The sequence below is a fragment of the Panthera tigris genome, chromosome B2 (assembly GCF_018350195.1).
Source record: "Panthera tigris isolate Pti1 chromosome B2, P.tigris_Pti1_mat1.1, whole genome shotgun sequence".
Classification (NCBI taxonomy): domain Eukaryota; kingdom Metazoa; phylum Chordata; class Mammalia; order Carnivora; family Felidae; genus Panthera; species Panthera tigris.
Window position 1 is genome coordinate 115851914 of NC_056664.1, and position 14953 is coordinate 115866866.

Below are 14953 nucleotides of genomic sequence, written 5' to 3' on the forward strand. Positions count from 1 at the left end.
ATCTTCAACATATAAAAATATAAGAAATATACTTATTTTGATAATTTTCTTATGTATATTAGTTTATCTATGCATAGGTAGTAAACCTCAAGAAAAGAAAATTCATGATAAACCATTATTTTAGTTGCCTCTAGGTTTGCTCATGAAAAGTGCACCACTACAAAGAAATGTATTTTGCTTTTGAAATTTATGTTATTGTTTGTGTCCTACATTTCATTTTAAAATGCCACTTAAAACTTTATATTGCCTTTGTGGGTTTTTTTTTCAAGTTTTTATTTTAATTCCAGTTAGTGAATATATAGTGTAATATTAGTTTTGGGAGTAGAATTCATCACCTACATAAAACACCCGGTGCTCATCACAAGTGTCCTCCTTGACACCCGTCTCCCATTTAACCCATCCCTCTGTCACCTCCCTCCATCAACCCTCAGTTTGATCTCTATAGTTAAGAGTCTATTTTTATGGTTTTCCCCTCTCCTTTCCCCGCTACGTTCATCTGTTTTGTTTTTTAACTTCCACTTATGAGTGAAATCATATACGTGTCTTCCTCTTACTGACTTGCTTTGCTTAGCATAATACATATCATTGCAAACAGCAAGATTTCGTTCTTTTTATGTCTGAGTAATATTCCACTGTATATACATACCACATCTTCTTTATCCATTCATCAGCTGATAGACATTTGGTCTCTTTCCATACTTTGGCTATTGTTGATGATGCCGCTATGGACATTGGGGTGCATGTGTCCCTTTGAATCATTATTTTTGTATATTCTGGGTAAATACCTAGTAGTGCAATTGCTAGATAATAGGGAAGTTCTATTTTTAACTTTTTTTGAGAGAGAGGTGAAGGGGAGGGGCAGAGGAAGAGGGGGAGAGAGAATCCTAAGCAGACCCCACACTCAGCACAGAGCCCAATATGGGGCTCCGTCTCACCACCATAATACCATGACCTGAGCCAAAATCAAGAGTTGGATGCTCAAATGACTGAACCACCCAGGCACCCTATTTTTAACTTTTTGAGAAACCTTCATACTGTTTTCCAAAGTGGCTACATCAGTTTGCATTCCCACCAACATTTGTTTAAGAGAGTTCCTTCTTCACATCTTCGCCAACTTTTTTCCTATGTTGTTAATTTTAGCCATTCTGATAGGTGTGAGGTGGTATCCTATCGTGGTTTTGACTTGTATTTCCCTGAGGATGAGTGATGTTGAACATCTTTTCATGTGTCTGTTACCCATCTGTATGTCTTCTTTGGAAAACTTAGACAGTTTTCCATTCTCCCCATTCTATTCATTCTCCCCATTTCTTCACTGGCTTATTTGTTTTTTTGGTGTTGAGTTTGTAAGTTCTTTATAGATTTTGCATAGTAACCTTTTCTCAGATATGTCATTTGCAAATATCTTCTCCCATTTCAAAGGTTTCCTTTTAGTTTTGTTGAATGTTTCCTTCATGCTGCAGAAGGTTTTTTTTTCTTGATGAAGTCCTAATAGTTTGAGTTTTCTTTAGTTTCCCTTGCTTCTAGAAATGTGTCTAAGAAGTCGCTATGGCTGATGCCAAAGAGGTAGCTACCTATATTCTCCTCTAGGATTTTGATGGTTTTAGGTCTCACATTTATATCTTTCATCCATTTTAAATTTATTTCTGTGTATGGTGTAAGAAAATGGTCCAGTTTCATTCTTCTGCATGTTGCTGTCCAGTTTTCCCAACACCCTTTGTTGAAGAGACTTTCTTCCTTGGATATTATTTTCTGCTTTGTCAGAGATTAGTTAGCCATAGTTGTGGGTCCATTTGTGAATTTTCTATTCTGTTCCATTGACCTATGTGTCTGTTTTGTGCCAGTACCATACTGTCTTGATGACTACAGCTTTGTAATATAGCTTGAAGTCTGGAATCATGATGCCTCCAGCTTTGCTCTTCTTTTTCAAGATTGCTTTGGTTATTCATAGTCTTTTGTGGTTCCATACAAATTTTAGAATTGTTTGTTCTAGCTCTCTGCAAAATGCTGTTGGTATTTTGATAGGGATTGCATTCAATGTGTAGATTGCTTTGAGTAGTGGAGACATCTTAATAATATTTGCTCTTCCATCCATGAGCATGGAACATTTTTCCATTTCTTTGTGTCTTCTTCAGTTTCTTTCATAAGTGTCCTGTAGTTTTCAGAATACAGATCTTTTGCCTCTTTGGTTAGGTTTATTCCTAGGTATTCTATGGTTTTTGGTGCAATTGTAAATAGGATCGTTCCTTGATTTCTCTTCCTGCAGCTTCATTATTGGTGTACATAAGTACAGAAGATTTTTGTATGTTGATTTTGTATCCTGTCACTGCTTTCATTATTTTTAAGATTATGTTAAGTTATGGTAAATTTAATCCTATATTCCTCATCCTGAGAAAAAAGGACTTATAAATTCTAAATTATTTGGGATTTAAAAAATTGAAGTGTAATATATATGAGACTCACATAAAGAAAGTGAAAGTATATTGTAATAGGGATGTGAGGACAGACGGTAGCTGCACTTGAGATGAACATAATATAATGTATAATTGAATCACTACATTGTTCACCTGAAACTAATGTAACATTATATGTCAACTATACTCAATTAAAAAAACATTAATAAAAATTAATTTTAAAAATAAATTGAAAGCATATACAACAATTCTAGTGGCAAGTGAAGTAGACATTTACAAAAAGTATTTCTCTTAGTCTTTTCTCACACCCCTGCTATGGAGTATGCTTAGGCTATTGTCTGAGGAATTGGAGACTGCAGCTAAGGTCAATTCTTCCATGGCCACCAAACATGTATCCACTTAGCAGACACAAAAGGTCAAATCCCTGGAAGAAAAATCAGCCAGTTTTTGGGAAAGCAGTAGAACTAAGTAGAACCTTGAGCCAGGGGAACAGGAAAATAGCATAGGCTGATGGAGGAGCTATTCACAATGTAGTTATAAGTTGTGCTCAAAGTATCCAAAGACATGAGGTATTGGATAAAATTTACCAAAACCATCTATGAATGTTCTAAATTTTTCTGTCATCTCCCCCTCACATATTTATTCTGGTGTCAATGCAATTATATGTACCGTTAAAGTACACCTGTAGGGTGTGTCATTAATTACATTCTATTTGTGAAAAGTCCCTTTAATTGTTAGACTGATTTATTATGTTTCAGGATAGCATCAAACAGCTTCATCACGTAGAAATGATAAAAGATCACTTAAGCCAAATATATTGGAAACAGTATACAAATTGTAAAACAAAGTGATTTTTAAAAATTATAATGCTATATTCCTAATACGCTTGAAACAGAGTCTTCATTTTATATACTTTTTAATTGAAAATATTTGACATATGACATTGTGTAAATATAAGGTGCACAGCATCTTACTTTGATATGCTTATGTATTGCAATACGATGATTGTTGTAGAGATATTTATTCCTTTGCACAATATAGTACAATATTGTCTATATTTTTATACTGTGTAATAGAGCACCGTAGCTCATTTACCATTCACCATTTACTACTTGCAAGTGTGTGCCCTAAACAACAACAATTTTACCCCCCCAACCCTCCATCCCCTAGTAACTACCATTTTACTGTCCGTTTTATTATGAGTTTAATTTTTTTAGATTCTGCATCTAGATGATATCATGCAGTAGTTAGCTTTCTTTATATGACATCTTCCATTTAGCGTAATGTGGTCAAGGTCCATCTGTATTGTTGCAAATGGTAGGATATTCTCCTTTCTCATGGCTGAATAATATTCCATTGTGTATATATACCATATCTTTTTTATCCATTCATCTTTGATGGACATTGACATTTTTCCGTATCTTGGCTACTGAGAAAAATGCTGCAGTGAACATAGGAGTGTACATATCTCTTCAAAATACTGTTTTCATTTCCTTTAAGTATATACTCAGTAGTAGAATTGCTGGGTTATATGCTAGTTCTATTTTCAAATTGTTTGAGGGACCTCCACCTTGTTTTCCAAAGTGGTTGGATCAATTTACATTCCCACTAACAGTGTATAAGAGTAAGTCTTCAAGACATTCTTCAGCATCTGTTGTTTCTTGTCTTCTTGATAATAGCCATTCTAACAGGTATAAGGCAATATCTCGTTGTGGTTTTGATTTGCATTTCTTTGAGGATTAGTGCTGTTTAACATCCTTTCACATGCCTGTTGGCCGTTTTGATATCCTTATTGGAAAAAATGTCTACTTAACTCTTCTGTCTTACATACTTTACTAATCTTAAAGGTGTGTGACCAGGTACAATATATAATATTCACTCTCAAAATCAAAATAACAATGACTACATTAATGTTTTAATAGCATCTGATGTGCCAGGCACTGTGATATAGCTTTACGTGAATCATCTCCACAGCCTGTAAAGTTGTAAGGATCAAAGGATATAATGCCTAATGGAACACCTAGCAAATCAGAAAACATTCTTTTTTTTTTAAGTTATTTATTTTGAGAGAGACTGAGACAGCATGAATTGGGGAAGGACGGAGAGAGAGATGGATACAGAGAAACCCAAGCAGGATCTGTGCCAGCGGTGCAGAGCCTGACGTGGAGCTTGAACTCATGAAACCGCAAGATCACGACCTGAGCCAAAACCAAGAGTCGGACACTTAACCAACTGAGCCACCCAGCCACCATGAAAACATTGTGTTCTAAAACTTAGTTGCCAAAGTTGCCATCTGGAGGATACTATTATTTAACAAGCCTATTAAGACTGTTGGAAATGTTTTCCCAACCGAAGATGTCTTTTCTCTTTGCAGCTTGTCGCTGTAATGTCAACAGCTCCTTGTCCGAGAGTTGCCATGCTAGGACAGGACAATGTGAATGCAAACCTAATGTGCAAGGACTGCGGTGTGATGAGTGTAAGGTAAGGAGTAGGAGCTGGCCATGAGTCACTTCCTCCTTGAAAATGTTCATTAGCTTTCAACGACATACATATGAGTATATTGAAAGAGGAGTTCAGGATTGTACAATCCTACATGTACAATCACTGTGATCATTGGAGAGTTTTTCCAAAATAGAACAAAATTTGCTGTGCACTAGCATTTGGCCTTCAACCTATATTTCCTTGGCAGCAAATTTGTATAATATTTACTGTAATTCAGATGTTTCTGAAACAAAGAAGCTATAAATTTAATCTCAATCTGCAGTGAGTAAAATACTCTTTGCTTTTATATTGTTGGCAGAATGAAATGTGTCACACCCTTTGTTTTTAGCACTTTGTTCTAGTTCTATCATTGACAAGTTAGTTACAGGGAGCATTCTACCTCAGAAAAGTTTTCAGTAGAGAAGCTAATCAACATAGTTTTATATACACCATTTTTATAAAATGAAATAAAATTCACAACATGTTGCTCTCCGTTCCTGAACGTTTTGCCCTGCCTTCAGTATGGCACACCCCTTGAGATTCCTTCACTAGAGTGATGGATTTGCACTACCTACTTCTTATAAAAATGTATTTTGGCTTATAAAGACTTAAACCGAACGAGCATTTCTCAGATGGCAAACTGGCCTTTCTGTACTAAGTTTGGAAATACCTTCTGCCTCTATCTCTTGAATAATACCAAATGCTCTTTTGTTTCTTTGTTTTCTTTTTCTGTTGGCTTTTAAAGCCCGATATGTGGTGGGATCCAGAGAAGCACTTCTGTGTGTTATGTGACTGCAGTCTCGTTGGTTCTGTGACACCACAGTGTGATATTACAGGAAGATGTTCATGTAAATCTGGCTTCGTAGGGAGACACTGCAACCTCAGCAGGCAGGTGCACCGACAGGAGGAGCAGTCACAGAGAGCGCACCGGGTGCTGGGGCCTCCTCAGAGGTGGGGTTTCAGCAGCTCCAGCGGGTGCCCTCGGGGAGCCTATCGGCCCCCAGCTCCGGTAATCCCAGAGGCGCTGCATGTCTCATGCCTCCGCATGCTGTGTTCCGTGTGCTGCCGCTGACCTTTCCCGATGGCATTTTTACCAAATAACGGTTGCTCGGTGTGCACAATTGCAAATGTAAACACTAGACCATTCCTGCTTAAAGCTTTGCCTTTTGAAAATAGCTGTCCGTGTATTTTTTTTTTATTTTTTTAAAATATTTTTTTAACGTTTATTCACTTTCTGAGAGCCAGAGACAGAGTACACGCAGGGCAGGGGCAGAGAGAGAGGGAGACACAGAATCCGAGATGCGCTCCAGGCTCTGAGCTGTCAGCATGGAACCCGACGTGGGGTTCGAACTCACGAACCCCTGAGATCATGACCTGAGCTGAAGTTGGGCGCTTAACCAACTGAGCCCCCCAGGTGTCCCCTGTCTGTGTATTTTTAAAAGTATGTTCAGGTTCATAGGTTCATAAAAGTTTCAGTTTCCCATGGATATGTAGAAGTTTATTTGTAGAAAGCTGTGATCTTACAGGTGGAAGGAATTTCAGACCTCCGAACAGACTCACTTCTGTGAATGAACAAATCTAGCAAAGAAAGTGGCTTTCCCAAGAAAATCCAGCCCATTCATCTCACGTGTTGTTCACATTTCGTCATAATGGATGGCTTTGTTACTTTGCCACATCATAAGCTTGCCCGTATATACCACAAGTCACACACTCTCACACTGCATGTATACCACATACACTAAGTAAGGAAGCATGTTTTCTACTACAGAAGTTTAGTCCCCCATCTTAGTAGACAAAAGAAAAATACTGGCAGTAAGAGCAAAAGGGAGGAAGGGAAGAGAGAGGAGGAGGAAAGAGAGAAGAATAGGTCCAGGGCCATGTTGCAGAGTGACAGGAAATAAGACTTACCAGTGTGGAATCACAGCCTGGTGGGGAGGAGCAGGGAAGGGATAGAAGAAAGTGAGAGTAAAGTAAAAAGTAACAGAGTAGAAAAGAAAAAAAGAATGAATGCATTATTCTAGGCTCTTTATTGGCATTTAAAAAAAAATTAATGTTTATTTTATTTTTGAGACAGAGAGAGACATATCATGGCTGGCGGAAGGGCAGAGAGAGGGAGACACAGAATCTGAAGCAGGCTCCAGGCTCTGAGCTGTCAGCACAGAGCCTGACGTGGGGCTCGAGCCCATCAACCACGAGATCATCATGACCTGAGCCGAAGTTGGACACTCAACCAACTGAGCCACTCAGGCGTCCCTCTTTATTGGCATTTTAAGAAAATTAGTTCTGGGGTACCTGGGTGGCTCAGCATCCAGCTGGCTCAAGTCATAATCATCTTGTGGTTCATGAGTTTGAGCCCCGCATCGGGCTCTATGCTGATGGCTCAGAGGCTAGAGCCTGCTTCAGATTCTGTGTCTCCCTCTCTCTCTGCACCTTCCCCACTTGCAGTCTGTCTCTGTCTCTTTCTCAAAAATAAATAAACATTAAAAAAATTTATAGTGAAAAAAAAAGAAAATTAGTTCTGGTATTGGTCCGCCTCGGGTCAAATCCCAGCCTCAACACTTCCTAGCTATGACAGTTTCTTAAGTCTTTCTGTAATACACCTTCTTCATCTGTCAGAGGACCCACTTCATAGGGTATCTAACAGCCTGGATCCTCCAAGAAGCAAATGTGAAGAGATTGACTGGGGGAAATGCCTATGAAAGTTGAAGGAGAAGAGAGCATAGTGTACAGGGAGCCTCCTGCCATAGTGCAGGCTTGACTGATGTGAAAGGGGAAAGGGAAGGAAAGATCGAGCAGAAAAGCCTCATTCTGTGCATTTTGCCAAAATGCCAAATGCTTGTCAGGCCAAACGGAAGTGCCCGAGCACCAGTTTTCCGTTTGAGGAATCCTGGATTGGGCAGAAAGACTGTTGGACTTTATTGTAATCAGTCTTTGACCTGGAGAAGCATGACCTGGTGTGGGTTCCCCCAGTGGATCCACAAGAGTGGAAACCGGAAGATGTCAATCAGCCAACTCGCTGCAGATTCTCTCGCAGGGAGACCTGCCCGGGCACCTCCGTGGGGGCTCTGGATTGTCATGGGAACAGTACATAAGGCACGCATCTGGAGAGTTCTTAGCGAATGCTAGGTATCATTACTGTTGTTGCCATTGTTGTTATTAGATGAAGAAATCTTTAAAAATTGTTTTTCAAAAACAGATACGTATATTTAAAGTAAAAGAAAGGGATCGAGACTGATCAAAATGTCTCCAAAATATAAATTTAGCAGAAATTCTGCTCTCATTCATGGCCTTTTCCTACATACCCTACAGCACTGTTGTACAAGGTGGTGTTTTGTCCTGAGACCATTTTTCCCCTGAGACAGTATGTGTGAGAGTAGAGAGCTCAGACTCTCGAGCCAGGCTGCTTGACTTGGAACCCTGACTCTACAGTTGGGTAGCTGGTGACCTTAGGCAAATTGCTTGACCTTTCTGTCCTTTGGTTTCCCACTCAGCATAAAGGTGATGGTAATAGCTATCTCCCAGGATTGTCTTGAAGATTCAATGAATTCATATTTGTAAAGAGCTTTAAAACAGTGCTTAGCACACAGCAAGCACAATACGTTAAGTGCTGTTGTTATTATCATCCCAAGTGAAAATAATTTACAGATTATCAAGCTTTCCAGCGACACTGGATAAGGACTGTCTCCCATGTTTGTTTTACCTCATTAATCTTGATTACAGACTGGGAACATCTCCTTGAATTTGCTTACCACAGAGATTTTCCCTAGCCTCTGAAATAAAATTTTGTACATCAAATTTAGTAAAATTTTGTTAGTGAAGTTTGTTACTATTTGCTTTGGTATTACTCAATTCTTTAAAACTACGTTATTTAAATATTTGAAATGTATGACAGAGAGATTTTTTTTGTACATATTTTTTTTTACATAATGAACTTTGGAATTTTCTTACTATGATTTGGAAGTTCATTTAATACTATATCGATATATCCATTAAAGATATACATATGCCAAGTGAAGAAAAATTTAGGAAATAAAGATGAATTTGAAGTACTGTCTCTGATTCATATTTCTAAGTCAAGAAAATTTAGGAAATAAATGCAAAATACTTTGCATAAGAAATTCAAATACATCTATGATTCAGACTTTTAAAAACTAATATAGTTTGTTCTAGTCTTTTTTTCTATGTATACATGTTTCTATTTGTGTCTGAGGGGCAGTATGTGTGTCATTATAGGTATATAATTGGGATCATAGTGCATATATGATTTTGTATTCTGCTTTTTGAAATTTTGCATAATGCTATATCTTAAGTGTATTCCTATCATTAAAACTGCTTCAAAACAGGATTTTAATGATTGCATATTATTTCATAGCATGAATGTATCCTAATTTGATTTATTCAACTTTTTTTTTCTAACATTAAACATTTAAGTACCTCTGCAATTACTCTCATAAATAATACTGTAATGGGCATGCTCATACTTTAACTGTTTTCCGAATTTCTGTTTATTTCTCTAGGTCAGGTATCTAGAATTTTATAGCTAATTTTTTATGAATAAAGATATCATATGTTTTAATCTTCCCTTCCTCCTTTTTTATTTATTGTATTTTTTTATTTTATATTGATTGCAGTGTTGTTAACATACAGTGTTATATTAGTTTCAGGTGTACAGTAAACACAACACACTTTCTTCTTTAATAATATGGTCAAATCTGAATTTGAACCGGAAATAAAAATAAAGTCAGCAGTAAATACAAAGATGAAATGATTATCGAACTCAATCGACCCCTTTTATATTTAAAAACCAACACTGTTCTTAGCTATAGTCATATTAAGAGACTAATTTTCAGTGTGATTTTGTTTTCTAGAACTATTTTTCATACTGTTAACAATGGTGAAAATATGCAATAAGCCTTATTCATTTCTCTTTGTGTGGCTTGTATTAAATAGCAAGATTTATTCCTACCAGAAAGTAACAGTTAAGTCTAATATTCTAAAATAGGAATTATTTTTACAAAGAAGTAATTACTGAGACTAATTTTTCAGATTAAAATATCATAATAATGTGACATACTTCATATTTTAAAATACAACCTTGATGTGCTTTAAGTAGGATATGCGCTTTTCATTTTTCTAGTAGAGGTAATTTTTAATTTATCCACACTTTCTAAAATAGGCCCTCTAGGTCATATAACGTGTATTTCAAACCAAAGATAGTAATGAAAACCGATCATAGAAAGTTATTTGTTGTAAACAGATAAAAGATATGCCTAGGAATAACTCATCAGAGAATAAAAGTTTCCTTTCATCTATCTAATCTGGTGCTTTGATGTGTGTTCTCACAAATCAATTTCAGTTGTTAAAATGAAACCCAAGAAACTATATGTTTGTAAACCAATTATTTTGTCAGCATAGGCATAAACCTGTAAGTTATATTTATAATGTGAGCCCTAGAATAATGATCAGAAGTATTTATGAAGAGATGACAAAAATTAGATCAAATATTAAAGGAAAAACATCTATTTTAACTGTAGGCATCTGGTCAATAACATTGAAAACATGTTTAACAAGTAGAAGGAGTTCATAAGATTTCAAAGTAATCAATTCAGATTATTAGGAAGGAAGCAAGTAAATTTTTAAATTAAAATATTAGTAACACCCATAGCTTAGTTCTACATCACTGTTAAAATCTTGGGAGGCATAGGAAGAGGCTGGTGAATATAAAACAGACAAAAGGATCATGCCCTAGTTCTACCATTAATTCTGATAAAATTTTAAAGTAATTGAACTCTTCTTTTTGGATATCATAGAAAAGGTCCATTAGACGAAGTTACAACCTCATTGTCATAACATCAGTGATGAACCTTGATAACCCATTGGTTTCTCTTTCCTGCCTCCTCTTTTGGCATTGTGCATCTTGTTTCATAATGAATTAATTGATTTAAATTTAATTTTTCTCTTTCCTTTTCTATGCCAGCCTGAAACCTTCGGCCTACAATCCGGAAGGGGGTGTGTTCCCTGCAATTGCAATTCCTTTGGGTCTAAGTCATTTGACTGTGAAGAGAGTGGTCAATGTTGGTGCCAACCTGGAGTAGCAGGAAAGAAATGTGACCGCTGTGCTCACGGCTATTTCAACTTCCAAGAAGGAGGCTGCACAGGTCTGTAAATAAGACTAAGCCCTACACATTCATTCTCTGGTTTTAGCATTTTTGCAGCGGTAGGAGTTCATTCTTGCAGGTTCCCGGAGATTTAAAGGAAGGGCACCTTGACAACAAATATATGATCCAAAATATTTAACTAAGTAAGTAAAGTATGCTTATTTTAAATAAACTAACAAATGGAATACATTGCAGGGTGAAACACTGCACTGTAAATAACTGCTTGCAAATACTCCATAAAAAATCCATCAGCAGATCTCAATTCTGCTGTGTCCCTTCCTGTCTGTGACCGCCAGTCAGCCCGTCAGTCACTCAAGGGCTCCTGTAGCTTGAAAGTCAAATGTTCAATTTTTCTTTTGCCAGTGTTCTCTAAGCTTAAACTTCACTCCCAAGTTAATACAGTTCAACTTTCTCTTTTCCTAGTGCAAAATTGGTACGAGGATCAGAGAAGTTAATATCTTTTTCTAGTACAAAAAATATCTTTTCATCTACTTTCATGTGCCTTGAAACCTATGATGTTCCTAGAAAGAAACAGATTAACACTAGGTATTTGCTAGTTCTTGGAGAAATACAAGAAGGTTTCTAGCCATGATTTCTCTCAAGCAATATTCTCATATTCTTCCCAGAAATCATGAAGTAAGAAAATAGGAATTAGCATACTACAAATGAAAATGAAGATTGAACATTACCTTGATTTATATGCTACTAATTTGGAATTGACCCTTATCCCAACATTCACTAGGTTGAGTATCACCTTTGCTTATTAAATTCACTGATTTAACACTGATGATACTCCTTTACTCTCAGTACCATGATAAATATGTGATAATGTTTTAAGACATTATTATTGACTATTGTTGCAAATGTATGTAAGTAGTGGCAGGAACAATATTTCCAATTATTTTAAAAATGAGTATCTTATAGATATTCTCAACCAATTTCAATATATACTTTTTATTGCAAAGATAAGCCATTCTGTTATTCTGAATGTTATCATTGTACATCTTCTAAGAATCTGTATGTGATCCCTGAGTCATCGTCTATATACACTAAAACATATAAAGCTGGATTTTAAAATATACTGTTCTTTAAATCCAATTCTAACAGTTTACTTAATGTGAATTAATAAAAGGGTACTATACACTCAAGTATATTCACTACACTACCAGAAATTATAAATAAGACAAACAACATTATCTAAAATTATGCAATGATGATAACATTAGAAATGCAGTCTTAGTAGCATTCAAATCCAGAGAAACAGACAAAAATCAGTCCCGAACAGGCAGGATAGCATTGTGGTTGAGGGTATAACTTCACCAAATAGCTTGGATCAGTTTAGTGGCTCCACGGGCAACTAGTTATAGGACCTGGTCTTGCTGTCTCTCTGCAAAATTTGTCTATTAACTTAAGAATGGTATCTGTCTCACTGGGTTTTTATAAGAATTAGTTGAGTTAATGGCTCTAAAATATTTAGAATACTGCCTGGCACATAGACACCAGGTAAGTGTTTATCATTGTTATTATCATTAGCAATGCATTAGTATTCTGAATTGTGGTAAACATTCCGTTTGGGCAGGGGAAAACTAGCTAATTATTCAGGTCTTCTCCCTACTCAGTTTTATGATTCCATGGAAGAACTGCTTAGAGAATTTCTATCTGCAAGTAACAATTTGAACTGTCCCAAGACATTTTTTAGCACATAAATTTGAACATGATATGAACTGTTTCTCTTCTTAATGAAGGTATGTATAAAATAAATCCTTTGACTTCAAATTATCAACGGCAGTAATAACAAAAACAACAGGTAAAATTTATTTGGCATTGATGTCAAATATTATGCTAAACATTCTTCACAGCTGGTATGCTGTAGGCAATGATAATTGCGATCCCTTAAAAACTGAACTCAATCAAATATTCTAAATATATTTCATTTAAAGTTTTCATCATCATATTACCAATTGAACGATTTCTTGTAACATTAGTCTTCTGTTTGAATCTGAATACTTGGTGGTGTTTCTTCCTTGCTTACACTTCAGCTGGAAACACTGCACTGAAATATACTCAGTGCTGAGTCAGTAGCTGAGTCAACTATAGCTAATCAGTAGTGGACATTCCTCGTCTTAGATGACTTTGAAGCTCTTCTGAAGTCTCTTTTTTTTTCTTTTTCAAATCTTATTTTTGTATTCTTTGAGAAAGTGCAGTGGATAGAGATATTTTCATTCTTCATATATCATATCATAGCTAAGAAAATGAAAAATCTATTGAAAAGAATAAAGCAGGTGGTAAATAAACCTCAAAAATACCTTCATACACACACGTATGTGCACACACACACAGGGTTACATAAGTCAGTTATTTTTAATTTTTGCAAAACTGAAATGTCCTGATGTGTGACTATTAAACTACATACATGATATACTGAATTTAAGAAGCCTGTTAATTACTGGTTTTTATTATAAATCACAGTCATCAACAGGAAGGAAATGTTAATCTATACAGGATAGAAAATTTAGTTATGCACTTGAAATAACTATAGAAACAAAATTTTAAACTTTATAGTATCTAGATATGGTTAGCATAGAATCTGATATACCACTTGTTTCTTTAAACTTAGTTGAAAACTAAAAATATTTTACCTTTTGAAATCATTAAATGAAATACAACATAAATTTATTGATCGTCTCTGTGAAAAACACTTTTCTGTGATATAAAAGATGAATGAGGTCAGTTTTCACTTTCAAGGATCTTTAACCATAATATGGAAAATAAAACAAGAGAAATAAACTCAGCACTTCCTATCAAATTTTTACTGTTTTACTATTTTTTTCCCTTTTACTTGTGAAGCTTGTGATTGTTCCCATCTGGGTAATAATTGTGACCCAAAGACTGGTCAGTGCATTTGCCCTCCCAACACCATTGGAGAAAAATGTTCTAAATGTGCACCTAACACCTGGGGCCACAGCATCACCACTGGTTGTAAGGTGAGTTAATTGCTTAATTTTCTCTGGTAATGAATGTTTCAAAACTTTTTTTTTTATTTTGTGAAAGCTTTATAGTTGGAAATTTCAAAAGCCAATATTACCTTATAAAACAATATAGAACTAACAGTATAGAGTGATTGCAGATACTGATCATTATCTTACATTTCATTTTACTTCTGGGAAATATGAAGTAAGTACACATTTATGTATCTTTATTCATTATACCTACAAAAAAAAAAGGAAAACGTAAAACCAGAAACAGCCAATAACTTCATACCTAGACACAATGAAATATTATCTGCAAAATACAAAAAATTAGGAACTAATTAAAGGAATTTGCCAAAACTCTATAGGAATTGCCCCTAAATTAGGACTCGGTTTCAGTTTTCAAGAAGCATTTGAAAGGATTCTGGGGAGTCATATTGACAACCTTTAGCTTGAAAAAATCCTCATTTTTCCCACGAGTGTACCTTAGAACGTGGCATGGCTAGCTTTGCATTTCAAGAAATCTATCCAGCATCAGAGTTAAAGGTAACAGATACAGCTGTTGTAGAAATATTGATGAGAGAGAACAGGAGCTTGGACCCAGCCAATGAGCCTCCACGAAGGTGCAGGGAGTAGGCTATGTTACAGAATTCTCACTGCTGTATGGCTTGGTGCACTCATAGTTTTGGAAGATAAGAGAGAAGTCTTAAGGATGAGTCCTGGGTTTTGCTTTGTAGGAAATTAAATGAGAGTATTTACTGCTAGAGGGATTATAGGTGACTCAAATTCAAGTAGGAAAGGTGATAAGTCCACAGGGTTTTTTGCGGGTTTTTTTTTTTTTTCAGCTTTTCGTGAGGTATTAACTAAATAAAATGCAATTACTCGTTTAAAGTGTTGAGTTTTGGGTGCCTGAAAGGCTCAGTCGGTTAAGTGT

The 14953-nt window shown here is 35.9% G+C and overlaps 1 protein-coding gene across 5 annotated transcripts in view; it reads left to right on the forward strand.

Moving 5' to 3' along the window:
* Positions 1-14953, forward strand: part of LAMA2 (laminin subunit alpha 2) — a 609603-nt gene that overhangs the window by 376703 nt on the left and 217947 nt on the right. For all 5 annotated transcript variants that reach the window (XM_042987144.1, XM_042987146.1, XM_042987145.1 and 2 more), the window contains 3 exons: positions 4786-4892; positions 10870-11050; positions 13898-14034. In XM_042987144.1, the coding sequence (XP_042843078.1) occupies positions 4786-4892; positions 10870-11050; positions 13898-14034 (425 nt within the window). The remainder of the gene's footprint in view (positions 1-4785; positions 4893-10869; positions 11051-13897; positions 14035-14953) is intronic.